The sequence below is a fragment of the Cnephaeus nilssonii genome, assembly GCF_951640355.1.
Source record: "Cnephaeus nilssonii genome assembly, chromosome: 4".
NCBI classification, from domain to species: Eukaryota; Metazoa; Chordata; class Mammalia; order Chiroptera; family Vespertilionidae; genus Cnephaeus; species Cnephaeus nilssonii.
The window spans coordinates 53655450-53669588 of NC_137075.1; the positions used below are offsets into that span (position 1 = coordinate 53655450).

General features: G+C 48.9%; 1 protein-coding gene across 3 annotated transcripts in view; it reads right to left on the reverse strand.

Annotated features, from left to right (window-relative positions):
• The window catches only part of MYO5C (myosin VC), a 96416-nt gene that overhangs the window by 26398 nt on the left and 55879 nt on the right, over positions 1 to 14139 (reverse strand). For all 3 annotated transcript variants that reach the window (XM_079769239.1, XM_079769241.1, XM_079769240.1), the window contains 8 exons: positions 12707 to 12871; positions 11334 to 11427; positions 7628 to 7691; positions 5186 to 5366; positions 3101 to 3194; positions 2719 to 2782; positions 2553 to 2633; positions 1376 to 1556 (listed from right to left, as the gene is read on the reverse strand). In XM_079769239.1, the coding sequence (XP_079625365.1) occupies positions 1376 to 1556; positions 2553 to 2633; positions 2719 to 2782; positions 3101 to 3194; positions 5186 to 5366; positions 7628 to 7691; positions 11334 to 11427; positions 12707 to 12871 (924 nt within the window). The remainder of the gene's footprint in view (positions 1 to 1375; positions 1557 to 2552; positions 2634 to 2718; positions 2783 to 3100; positions 3195 to 5185; positions 5367 to 7627; positions 7692 to 11333; positions 11428 to 12706; positions 12872 to 14139) is intronic.

Here is a 14139-nt window from a genome sequence, read left to right on the forward strand (position 1 = left end):
CTGTCACCTCTACCCTCAAGCAGGTAAAAACAGTTTTTCTGTTGTCCAAGTTTATGAAAACACCCACACCGCTAACGCTCAAATGAAGAATACTTGTTTGATTGTGCAATTGGATTTCAACACAGATTCCTCATGAAGTTTCACCCAAGGACCAAAGAAAGATGTGAAGGTCCTTACTCCTGCTCCATTTGCTCGCTGTGCCGGGGCCACAGCTCCTCACCTGCTGACACAGACCTGAGAGGTCCTAGTAGTTCCAGGTTAGGCAGAGGAGGAGGAGACGGCAAAGAAGCTGAGAAGGGGCAGTGTGAACCATGAAGGGGATGAGAAACCTAGGAGGGTGGTGCCCTGGAAGCCATCAGAACAATAAGGAAGGAAAGGGAGCGAGTAAGTCATCAAATGCCGCTGAGAGACAACGAGGAGGATGGAAATGACCCCTCTGTGTCCAGCTGGATTCAGACAGACCAGTTAGTGGTAGGGGCACATGACAAAATGGGGTGGCCACAGAGCAAATAGGAGGTGAATGGAGAGATTGCAGTTGGATGGCTGCTGAGAAGTCTGACAACACCCCCAAAGAAATGGGGTGGTGCCCTGGCCGGCATAGCCCAGTGGTTAGAGTGTTGGCCTGAGCACTGAAGGTCATAGGTTCCACTGGTCAAGGGCATGTACCTGGGTTGCATGTTGATTCCCTGGCCCTGGTTGGAGAGCGTTAGGGAAGCAATCAATCGATGTATCTCTCAAATAAATGTTTCTCTCTCTCTCTCTCTCCTCCCTTCCACCTCCCTTCCATTTTCTCTAAAAAAATAAATGGAAAAAATATCCTTGGATGAGGATTACCAAGAAAGAAAAAGGGAAAAAGAAAGGAATGGAGTGGTAGCTACAGGGGATGTGGGGTCATGAAAGGGATAGTTTTGAGTGAGGAGATTTCTCTCCATGCCAGTAGGCGCGAGTTAGAAGAAAGGATGAGACATGTGCAGGAGGAAAGAATGGGCATCACAGGAGGGGAAGCCTCTGAAAAGGTGAGATGAGGAGCAGGAAAAGAGAGACTGACCTCAATGCATGTCTCTCTCGAATTATCCTTTTACCTTAATGTTGCTTTTGTCAGTTTCCAAGGGGTATTGGCTAGATTTAGAACACACACACACACACACACACACACCAGAATGTGGACTCATCCTATGGAAAAAACACATACTTTCAAATCAGAGTGCTCTCCAGCCTGGGGTAATATAAGTTTCTCTTCTGACCCAAGTATTTCACTCCTAGAAAACGTAAGTCTGATCCAATGTTTTATTGCCAAGAAACTGCATATGACTTGGCTAATGAATAACATCTCTAGAATAGTGCCCACAACTGGGGTCCATGGCTGAGACCATACCATGTTTTCTGACGTCAGCCTGGTAACTTCATGACGAATACTTTCATTGATGTCATTCTCTTCTCTAAATAATTTCTGCAGGTGGTTTATTTCTTGACTTAGATGCACCACTTTGAAGTTCAAAGCTTCTATCTCCTTTTCATAGCAATCCTTCTGGGACTGGAAATGGCTCTCCAAGACGCTGTTAGAGGAGGGACCGAGAAATTAGCCACTTGGTCTTCGCTCTGAGTGTGTGCACGTGCAGCAGTTATGAAAACCCACCACTAGAGCCAAGCGCTAAGTACAGAAAGCATACTTATGTGTACATCGCTACAGGGTATGGAACTAGAAACACAGAATTATAAAATTTAAAAAGCATATGTGGCATTAACATGCAGTTAATAACAAATATTATTTTAGACATTATTAAAGTTATATTTTTACTCTAATAGTTTAAAAAATGTCTGTATGATGCAATAATGGTAAAGATACATTTCATTATACATTTGTCAAAACCAATCCTATATAATAAAAGGGTAATATGCAAATTGACCCTAACAGCAGAACAACTGGGAATGACCAGTTGCTATGGCCTGCACTGGCCACCAGGGGGCAGATGCTCAAGGCAGGAGCTGCCCCCTGGTGGTCAGTGCGCTCCCATAGGGGGAGCTCCGCTTAGCCACAAGCTGGGCTGGTGGCTGCAAGCACAGTGGCAGTGGCAGGAAACTCTCCCGTCTCCTCGGCAGCGCTAAGGATGTCCGACTGCGGCTTAGGCCCACTCTCCGCAAGCTGCAGTCGGACATCCCCTGAGGGCTCCTGGGCTGCCAGAGGATGATCCCCCAGGGAGCGGGCCTAAAGCTGGCAGGTGGAAATCCCCAAGGGGTCCCAGACTGCAAGAGGGCACAGGCCGGGCTGAGGGACCCCCCTGAGTGCATGAATTTTTGTGCACTGGGCCTCTAGTTTGATATAATCAGTTTTATTGTATAGGTTATGAGTTTTATCACTCAGCATTTTATCCCATAAAGAGTGTACTTTTTTTACCAATTACTTAATTCTCAAAGAAATATTTCCAGTGATTATTAGCTCATTCTACTGTAAGAAATTTATTTTATGTATCAAGTCTATGTAAGATAAACTTTTCACTTTCCAATCATCTATTATCTCTGGGGGAAAAAGGAACCCTGGGGGAATTCCTCACCGGGTTGCTTTCTTTAGTCCTTCATAAGCAAACCAAAGTTCTCCATCCTCATTTAAATGCTCCAAATCTTCCACAGACAGCCTGGAAAATAAGGAGGGTAAGAAAGTCTATCGTCTCTCTCATGTGTTACATGTTTTTAAATGTTTGATAATGCAAAAATGATTACCTGCTTCTCACATCTGCAATGTCATAGCTTTCGAGAAGTTGCTTGGTGATCTCTGACATCTTTTCTGAGAGGAAAAGAAGAGCTGGTATAAATTACGTTCTTGCCTGATTTCTCCCTTTCTTTTTCTAGGGCCCAGTTACCTTCACAGAGTCTCCAGCTAACCATCCCCTCAGCTAAGAAACTGACCAGCTATTTAACCCACCAGCTATCCAACCAACCAACCAACTAGCTATGGAGCCAACCAGCTATTCAGCTTGCCATATATCCAACCAACCAGCTAACCAACCAGCCTCATGCCAGTCAAAGGAGCATTTCCTTACCAGTGACACTTATGATACATTCAGTCTGCACCCATGGGCTCGGTGCCTCGTGGTTTTCTTACCTCTCATTTCCCGCTTTTGTGACTGCACATGTTTTTCCACGTCTATCTTCTGTGTCTGAAGTAGCTCTATCTCCTTTTCAAACTCAGAGATTGTCTGAATCACAGCAATGACCAGGTGAAGAAAAAAGAGCTATTGTAATTTTTATCAGAGGGAACACTCTTACAGCACCGTCTACCCATGCAGGGTGTCCTCACTGCTGCTTCTTAGCTAAACTCTTGTTAAACCATCCCTGCCCATACACACAGCGTGGCCTTGATACATGTTTAACTGCCCCAAAATACTGTTAATTATTTCCAGATCTACTCGGTTGTATCAACAGAATTGGTTTCCCTACTTAAAGGGAAACAATGACTAATTACTACAAGCTTTGGTGGGGTGGGGAGGAAGGAGAGCCCAGAGAAGGAAAGTCAAAGAGGCTGATTCTCTTTCACTGCAGTTTGAAATCTTGGATGTGGGCAAGGCCGCCACGTTGCGAAGTGTGGGTTTGGGCTCCAGCTGGGTTTAGGAGTGGCACAGTGGCAGAGCCAGGCACACCCAGGATTTGGGGGTGGCCATGGGGCGTGCCGGGGTCCCCTGAGGGGCAGCCCTGGTTGTGGAGGGGAGGCTGTATCCTGCCTCTTTCACCGATCGGCTCAGCTTGAGCAAGGATGTCAGGTTTGTGCTTGCAGCTATGGGGGCTATACAGAGTTGACTAAGCCCTCGCTGACATTTTCTCAGTTAGTCCAAGTGTTTAAGGCCTACATACAACTCCTGTTTCTACAGGGCGTGGGAAAGGAGATCACATTGACATTTGCTGGTCATTTTATATACACAACCTCTTCCTTAAAACAGGCCCATAGGGCGAGTAGGGTGACTTTTATAGGTTAGAAAACTGAAGCTGCATAGAATAAATGGCATGTTCAGGATCACACGGCAAATTGATGGAGCCCCAGGACTATCCAATCTGAAAGCCCCGCTCTTTGTAATGTTTCAGTCATTGTTGTAAGTTATAAGTGTATTTATATAGATAGATTATAACACAGATAACTTGATGATGATACATTTACTTTCTTTGCAAATGAGACTAATCGCCACACTGGAGAGTCTGGATCATAGTTTTCGTTACCAAAGAGGAAGTGACAAATATCGGTGCCTTACTCCAAGTGTAGCCACACGATTTCCCAGGATGCAGACCGTAGCCAGACGGCCTGACTCCCAGAGGGGCAGCCGTCTCATGTGACTGCTGAGAGTGAGGCAGTCACAGGGCTGGGTGGTCCCACCCTCCACTTTAAGCATCAGGGGCCCAGGGCACAGAGAGTATGGACAGCTCTGCTGTGGAGTTCACAGGCAAGTCCGGGGTGATTCCTAGAGCTCTTCTAAACCACGCATGGCTCTTCCATGACAATCAGAGAATATTTGCAAAATCTTCACAAACATCTACTAACATGTGTTTCACATATTCAGTGGAAGCTTAAAAACTTTCCAACCTTGCAAAGACATGTTTTGCATTTAAGAACACAGGAACATTCTGGCGGGGCAGGAATTCCAGTTAAGCCTGACTGTCCAAGCATGCATCATTGCTTTTGTGAGAGTTGCTGGTAACAGTTTAAAATGTAAGATTCTGACAGTACGGCAATGTAATTTTAATACAGGCATTTATAGTTACACTAGAGGCCCGGTGCATGAATTCCCGGTTGAGGGGACAAATTGCATATTAGCCTTTTATTATATAGGATAACACCATGATGGACTGTGTAAGAGCTCATGTCCATTTATAATTTAATTTGGATGTATTCTCTAGGTCAAGATATTTGAGTAACTTTATGCAAATGTAATTTTAAAAAAGAGAGCTGACCTTTAAAGTAGGAAAAGCCATTATTGCTAAATCAGAGGTGGCTGGGGGTTTATACTGGGAGGAACTGAAGCAATCAGGGTCCTTTCGCTTCTGGCTTCACACATGCATTTGCATTTCGCTGTCTGATCCTGTGGGAAAGTAAAGCTGCTCTCCCTTCACCACCACCCCTCACCCCCCCCCCCCCCCCCACACACACACACCCTGTGCAGTGACCTGACTCAGAGGGAGCTGGGGAAGCGGAAGCCTCTACCTTGGCCTGCTGGCTCAGCCGAGCCACCTCCCCCTGCAGGCCACCCGAGGTGGCCCGCTCCTCCTCCAGCTGGCGCTGCAGTTGCACTTTCTCATCCTTGAGAGCTTTGATTTCTTCTTTCAAAGAGCACATCTGCTTCTCATAGTCTTGTGTTTTCAGTTCAAAGCTTTTTTCAAGAAGACTAGGCAGCAAAAGGAAAAATAATTCAGAATTGTCTCTAAAGTCTTTACCCTGAGTTAGAACGATACATCATTTTGAAAATAAGAGGAGACTCCAGAAAGGAGGAGACAAGTTAATTAGGATCTATTGTGACAGTTCCCATAATAATGGCCTTATTTTTAGCTGACTGTTTCCTGTCCCCTTAGGGTAAGGAAGCTTCTTACACTTTCTGATCTGAGAAGTGTGGGGCTAACATGGTCCCACACAGAGGAAACACAGCACGGGAGGTTGAACTTAAAGTCTCAGTGGTGTTTGGGGCACTGTATTCCCAAAGCCATCCCAGTTCCATGTGGCTCTCTTGGAGGGGCCACTTCCCTCGGCAAAGACCTTGGCACATTCGGCCAAGTCCTGGCCCCTGCCAAGTCCCAAGGATCCTGGAGGGCTCTGGCCTGGTCCTACCCAAGTTAGTGCAGTCATTTAATATGTCAAAGCATCCAGCCCTTCAAAGATTCTAGAATAAGGTTCATGCCCCAACTTCCATGAAAACCCAATTCCTCCTGAGATGGTTGCTCAATTAAATATGGGATGAATGACCAAGAAAATAACTGAAGAGAGATCCATGACCTAGACCAGCCAACACAGTCCACAGCAGCCCAGTTAGAACTGAAGCAGACCTAGGGGCTCTATGAGTTTATGAGTTATCATTCTACTTGCTAAACTGTCGACGGGTTTATTTTATGACTTGCTTTTATAGCACAAAAGGAAAATCCCTGAGGAAGAGAGTCACATTCCCAATAGGTTTTTGTTTCATTTCCTTTTATAGATATTATAAAAAATTTAAACTTTGTTTTCAGGTTTTTAATCTCCCCCCCGCTCCCCCCCCCTACCCCCTCCCCCCCCCCCGCCCCCACACACACACAGTCGCCTGGCCGGTGTGGTTTAGCGGTTGAACGTAGACCTATGAACCAGGAGGTCACAGTTCGATTCCCGGTCAGAGCACATGCCTGGGTTGTGGGCTCGATCCCCAGTAGGGGGCGTGCAGGAGGCAGCTAATCAATGATTTTCTGTCATCATTGATGTTTCTATCTCTCTCTCCTTCTCTCTTCCTCTCTCTGAAGTCAGTAAAAATATATTAAAAAAACAAAACCAAAGAAACCCCACAGTACTCCTAAGAGGTCAGCAAAATACCTTTGAAGAAGCAGACTGCAGCCGGCAGTCACATGTAAAAACAATCTTAAATTTGTAGCCTAAATGAGGCGGTGTGTTCCCACACACTGTGGGCTTCTTTGCGCCTCTGTAGGGTTGTGACCGTGGCCAAGATGTCCCCCGTCAGCTGACCAGGGACCAGATGGAGCTACAGGTGAGTGCTGATGAGGTTTGCAAAGAGCTCAAGGTGACCTGGCCTCAGCCTGGCTCTCCCAGCCCCCTGCTTGCAATGGTCACTCCCAAGTGGCCCCAGTACACAGTGAGGGTCCAAAAACCAAACTCCTCTCCTAGAGTTGCAAGTTCGTTGAAAAATAGATTTTTGAGTCAAATATCCCTATTTTAAAACCGATGCAGGGTCATGAGACACTTCGTTAGCTCTTTGGACTCTTCAGTGACACTCCCTCCCCTAACTTTTTGGCATCCTCCTCCTCACCCAGACCCAGCCTACTGACTAACTGCACGAGGAGGTTGCATATCCTACCACCCCAGGCAGCCCTGAGCCTCCTAGCCCCCTACACCCTGGATGCCAAGAATGTTCCATTTCTTCCCAACACCTTGCCCCGCATCCCTACTTTGAGATCTAAAACCTTTCAGTTGACTTCTTAAGAGAAGGGAGCCCAGATTGGAGATTAGTAAAGGGTTTGATATTGACAAGGTCATAGGGAGCTGCCTTGGTTTCTGTGAGGGTTTCATATCCCTTACTGTGTGGGACAAGAGTCACATGAACAGGTGTAACAGGAGCGGGGAGAGAGGGAGGTGTATTTCCTAGGCAATACTCTTACTTCTTAGGCTTCATGGAAGTTGAAAGGGTGGCAGTGTCTGAACTCCTCACTGTCTTGGCAAAAAAGGGAAATCAAGAAATTCCCAGGGTCCCCTGCCCACACTGCAGAACCCGGGCAGTGTCTGCAAGGTGCACAGGGAGGGCATTCGCTCTCGCAAACCTCCACGTCTTCACTGCCTACAAATATGCACACCCCGCTCTCCTGTGCCTGTGACCTGCTCTCTGCAAGCCAAGAAGCAAAGTAGAAAACAGCAGAGAGAGACAGCGGCAGTTGTAAGGCAACCCATCTTTCATACATTCTTTGTCGTTCTTCTTTTTGCACGTCCTCGAAGAGCTGCTTGGTGAGGTCATCCATTTTCCCTGTGAAAAGACAACGCTTTTTGACATAATGCACACCAATGCCTGGATTGCTTCACGTCTTATTTAAGAAAGTGTGAATGCAAGAACAGTCATGGGGTATTTATTCCTAACAGGACAACGAGTGTAACTGTCACTTTCATAAACTAGAAATACAGGTCCGGGGGTTCAAAATAATAATCCTCACAAATTTGTCATATTGAAATCTATAATTTCATTTATATTACTTTTATTGGTCTGAATATCATTTGTTTGATTAAAATTAGGCATATTGGCTTTGAGATAATAAATATTTTTATTACAAGTAAACAGAAACCCTTTGGGGAGAAAATGATCAATTTATGATAGGGTTTCTCAATCTTAGCATTATGATACTTTAAGGGAGGTAATTCTTTATCGTGGGGGGTTGGGGGGAGCTCCCTGTTCACTGTAGGATATTGAGCAGCATCCCTGGCCTCTTCTCACTAGAATCTAGTGGCACCTTCTCCACTTGTGACAATTAAAAATGTGTCCAGACCTTGCCAAGTGTCCTGGGGGGTACCTTGACTGAAACCAGTCATTCATGATAACCAAGAAAATAATAAAATGTCTTCATTTAAATACGGGGTCTCTAACACAGAGTGCAGGTTAAGGTAGCATGGGGTCCGGACAGCCTCTGGCCATGACAATCCCACGTCCCCAGCATGTCCACAAACGACAGGTGCCTTTCAAAATAGGAGCAGGATGACAGATGCAGCCCATCAGAGCCTGGTGTCCCTATTTGTACTTAGCTGACACCTCATTCTTGAGTTTTGCCTGGTTTCTGAGTCCTGTCCCAGAGGGGAGCCCAGGGATGAAGTGACAATAACAATCCTCCAAATTATTTGGTTAAAAAAAAAAGCCAACAGTTTAATAGTTTGTCCAGTGCAGTGTCAAATGTCCCTGAATCAAATGATTACTTTAGAACATCATGAGTCAGCCAGAAACACGAGGGAAGATGCCTAAGGTTAAATTTAGAAGCCGGCATGTCTATCTAAACTAATAAAAGGGTAATATGCTAATTAGACTGGGAGACCTTCCGGATGTCCTTCCAGACAAAGTCATGGTGGCAGGCCAAGGCAGAGGCAGTTAGGGGCGATCAGGCCAGGAGGGGAGGGCAGTTGGGGGCAAGCAGGCTGGCGGTGGGGGCAGTTGGGGGCAATCAGGCCAGCAGGGAGGCAGTTGGGGGCAAGCAGGCCAGCAAGGGAGGCAGTTGGGGGCAATCAGGCTGGCAGGGGGGTAGTTGAGGGCGATAGGCCAGTGGGGAGGGCAGTTGGGGGCAATCAGGCCAGGAGGGGAGGGGGGCAGTTAGGGGTGAGCAGGCCAGCAGGGGGGGGCAGTTAGAGGCGAGCAGGCCAGCAGGAGGGGCAGTTGGGGGCAAGCAGGCTGTTGGGGGGGCAGTTGGGGGCGATCAGGCCAGGAGGGGAGGGCAGTTGGGGGTGATCAGGCTGGCAGGAGGGGGCAGTTGAGGCGAGCGGGATGGTGGAGGGGGCAGTTGGAGGCAAGCAGGCTGGTGGGGGGGCAGTTGGGGACGATCAGGCCAGGAGGGGAGGGCAACTGGGGGTGATCAGGCCAGTGGGGGCAGATGGGGGTGAGCAGGCTGGCAGGGAGGGCCAGTTGGGAGAGAGCAGGCTGGTGGGGGGGCAGTTGGGGGCAAGCAGGCCGGCAGGCAGAATGGTTAGGGTTGATCAGGCAGGCAGGCAGGTGAGCTGTTAGGAGCCAGTGGTCCAGGATTGCGAGAGGGATCAGGCCTAAACCGGCAGTCAGACATTCCCCAAGGGGTCCCAGATTGGAGAGGGTCCAGGCCGGGTTGAGGGACATCCCCCCCCCCCATGCACAAATTCCATGCACTGAGCCACTAGTATATATAAAAAGCCCATGGCCGTAATGCCGTAACGCCATAATGACCAAAGACAGGATGGGGAACCGGGTAGGTGACGGTGGTGGCCGGAGCAAAGCAGCCTGGTCACCAGGAGGTGCATGGAGCACCTCTCGGTCCCGCCCCCCCAGCCTGCGAGCCGCTCTGATGGCAGCACGGCTGGTGGCTGGTGGGCGGGCGGGGCAGCAGGCGGGTGGGCATGGCGAGGCACGCGAGGGTGGGTAGGTCCACGCAATTTCGTGCACTGGGCTTCTAGTTTTATATAATTTCAATTTTCACTTCACTCCAGAATTGGCTGTTCTGGTGCGTACCATCTTGGGCCATTTGAAAAGAAGGTTAAGAGGCTGCTCACATGTGACTTTCTGTCCAAGTCGAAATCTCAAAAAGGGGAAAAGCCTTTGATAACATCCCTCCGTCTGGGTCCCAGGATGAGTGAAGGCTGGTGCCTTTCCCAGAGCACTGTTTGCCATGTGTAGGGAGACCCTCGGGACAAGCAGTTTATGAACACTGGGTTTGACAGTTTTCAAACACGTTTTGAAGAAGGTATAAAATTATCCACCCAAACATGTTAATGCTACCAAATATGTAATTTTCAAGACACACTTGTGGGAATTTAAATGTTCTTGTGGGAAATGCCACTTAAAGTTAGAAAAAAGAACAAGCACCCAAGAGGAGTGTATTGTAATAAGAAAGGTAACGATGGGTAAGGCCTCCCCTCATTTAGGTTCAAGGTTTACTCTTAGACCTGACCTCTGACCTTGCCCTGTTCATCATCAGTCCTTGGAGATGGGGTGCAGGGCACACAGACTCTGGAGCAGGAGGCACGCCGTCCTCGGCTTCATCTGGGCGGCCTTTCCTCCTCTCATGGACCGGACTCGGGATGTTCACTCCCTCCTCCTGACATGGCTCCTCTCACACTCTCACCCGCACCCCCAGGGCTCTTGTGCTCCGGATTCCACCCGGCGGGGGCCAGGGGTATACTAGATGCCCAGGCCTGAACCCTCGGGCCTCACTGCCCCAGGTCAGAGCTTAAGGAAAAAGGTCCCTGGAAAAGACAGGCAATTGAGTGTGGTGATTTAAACCACCTGGTCAGGAACCACCAGGTTCATGAGCCTGTTGGGGTTTAGCAAGTGCTTACGATTAGAATTCAAGTTGGAAAGCTACAAATGGACAGAGCTAGGCTAAGAGTGGCTGCTTCACACCCCTAAATAAAAGTGGTACCACCACTGGTTCCAAGCATCTGTGCCTGATAGCCTGGGGGTGCTGTGGCTCATGAGGTAAGCGTACCCTTAGTTCAGGGCCAGGGTACCCCTTAGATCAAGTAAGGTGGACAGTTATGCCATCTGACTGCAAATCCTTGGCAAACAACAAACACGACTCCAACATTATCCTAACCCCCCACAGCACACCCATGCGCACACACAGACACACATCCTTTTCCACCTGTGAGGAAAAGGCTCCAGGCTTATGGCCAAACATCTGTACCTTGCAAGTGGCCCAGGGAGGGTCTGAGACAGGGATTGCTGTGCTGTCTGACCAAGATGGAAATAAACAGATGAATCTATAGGGTAATGTTACCACAATTTAAATATAGTTATTTTATGTGGAGCAACAATGTTCTTGTTATACTAAGTATACACCAGAGACTCCCGATGCTGCCTAAAACGCGGTTCACTGCCAATAGCTATTCCAGGATGACTGGACAAGCGAACGCATGGGTGGATGAATCAGGCCGCCGTGGGCTTTACCTTTCAGCTCTTCAGTCTGCTCCTGAAGCTTCCGCTGTATCTGCTCTTTTTGTACTTCCAGCTCCGAATTATGCTTCTGAAGCTTTGCCAATTTCTAGCAAAGGGAAGCAAAAACTTTTTGGAAAACCTCATTTTAAGTTTTGTCACCACTGTCCTACTTGGTGAAAAGCTGTGTCTTTTAAAAATATTATGTGTATGTATGTATGTGTGTGTATGTATGTATGCATGTGTACACACACACACACACACACACACACACACACACACACACATTCTATCCGTGGATAGCAGCCAGCACCAGCACACGGCATCACACTGCATTTACTTTTGCATGCAAGGGCTCCAGGTGACTGCAAGCAGACACCAGCTCCCAGCCTGCAAGGGCTGAGATCAAGGAGCCAGACCAAACCGAGGTCACCTCACATGTCAAGGAGTCTTCTCTATCCTTTTCTTGAGCTTTTCAACACACAGGGTATTTATCTATTTAATGTGATGTAAATTATTTGTGACATACTGTGGATTCACATTTTGAGAGTGTTATGACTCAGGAAGGCAGGCTGTGTGATCATGATATAAATTCTACTATTTTAGCTCTTCTTGGTCAAGTGTCTGCCGGGCTGGCAGCTGAAGGCGCTGATGGATGGTTGGTGACTGGCAGTGTGAGCAGTGCAAGCAGCCAGGCACCAGGCCTTGGAGAGGCAGAGAGATGCCTAGGACTCCAGGCTGCCACAACCTTGGGTGCTGAGGACTTTGAAACGTGCAGGAGGATGGATGGGAATAAGGACACCTCGTTAGAAAATACCAGCTAACGCTTGTGCAGGGCTCTGTGACAGGCATTTAGCTAAATGATTTCACCTGAAAATTTCATCCTCATAACAACACTGCCAAGTCACTTTTTGTCATTTCTGTTTTACATACGAGGAACTGAAGTTCAGAGAGGGTGAGGGCAACTTGCTTAAGGCCACCCAGCCAGACAGCAGCAAAGACAAGCTTTAGAGCAGGGACACTGGATTTTTACATCTCCTGCTCTTCTGACACCCTCCCTCCCCCGCCCCCCCCCCCGCCCCGCCCGAGCTCTGCACTGCTGTTCTGGGTGAGGTGCCCAGGGCTCACACCAGATGGGCCAGCAACAGGGGACCAAGATGGTCCTGGCAGAGGGGGAAGCAGCCGCAGGGCTCCTTCTTGGCCTTCGTCTCTTGACAAAAGTCGAAAGGAAGAGGCAACGTCATATTGTGTTTCTTCCCTAGACTCGGCTCTGCCCTCTGTCCTCTGAGAGGGAGGCCCCTCTGACAGCGGGAGCTCTGTGGGGACACACGCTGAGGTGCCTCCCATGGGAAGACTCACAGCTGTCGCCAATCACAACCAGCACCGACCTCTTCCACGGCAGCCTTGTATCTCTGCCCCTTCTCCTCAAAGTTGCGCCTGTGGGCAGCTGCCCTGTCCAGTTCCGATTCCAGTTTCTGAATCTTCTCCACATCACCGGCCCGAGCGGCAGCCAGGCTGGTCACCTTCTCCACCAGCCCGTGGTTCTCTCTGTTCTAGAGAAGAACAGCAGGTGCTCAGGGGTTTATCCCAAATAAAGAAGCCGTTCCCTTGGCTTCTCACAGCCTTTAACACGGCATCTAAGTCTCTCAGTTGGCCGCGTTTATCATTGTGAGGGCGTGGATGAGCATCCTCGTCCCAGTGAAAACAGCGAGGCAGCGCTGGCCGGTTCATGTTCCTGAGCTGGTGGGGTTCTTTTTCTGTGGGGCCGGTCTAATCCCAGAGCACCAGGCAACTCTCGTGGTGTGGGCTGAATCGGGTTCCCCAGTCCCCCAAATCACATGGTGAAGTCCTAATACCCAGCACTTCAGAATGTGACTGACTTTAAACACAATTAAGGTAAAACGAGGCCATGTGGTGGACCTAATTCAGTATGACTGGTGTTTTTATAAGAAGAGGAGATCGGGACACAGACACACACAGAAGGAAGGTGATGTGAAGACACAGGGAGGAGGTCTCGGTTCGATTCCCGGTCAGGGCACATGCCGGGTTGCCAGCTCGATCCCTAGTATGGGGCGTGCAGGAGGCGGCCAATCAGTGAATCTCTCTCATCGTTGATGTTTCTATTTCTCTCCCTCTCCCTTCCTCTCTAAAATCAATCAATCTATCTATCTATGAAGACATGGTGAGGAGATGGCCATCTGCAAGCCCAGGGGAGACAACTCAGTGGAAACCAGCTCAGCCAACACCTTGAACGTGGTGCGATGTTCTGCACAAGCCACGTAACACAGGCCTGCCACACAGCAGAGCAATAGGGGAAACTGCATCAAAATGTCAAGTGTATTTGCTTGCACGTCGATCCATTCACTAAGGATCCTCATGGTACAGTTAAGGCTACATTTAAAGTTCACCTCAGGAAACTCTCAGTATAAACAGAGGCAGCCCAGGAGTGAGCTCCATAGGCCTGGACGCTGCATATTGCACAGCCCCTGCCCACGGGCGGAGAGCAGTGGGAATGGCACGGGGAGTCTTCTCACACTAGGCAGGGCTGCAGCTAGGCCAGATGGACCTTCGGGCAGATTAGGAAATGGCAGCTCCTCTGAGCCAAGACCTCCCTGAGGGAGCCTGGCTTGGCACCCAGACAGCAGCTCTGTGCAAATTAAAAAAGGCACCCCTGCCTCCAGGCAGCCCATCTCTGTGCCAGAACACATGGGTTGGCAAGCAGAACCAGGCTGGTTTCAGCCCCACCAGCCCTCCTGGGCAGCTGCCCTGTGCAGTGTACAACCTGCACGACCATATGCAGCAGCCCTTTAAAATGTGCTTC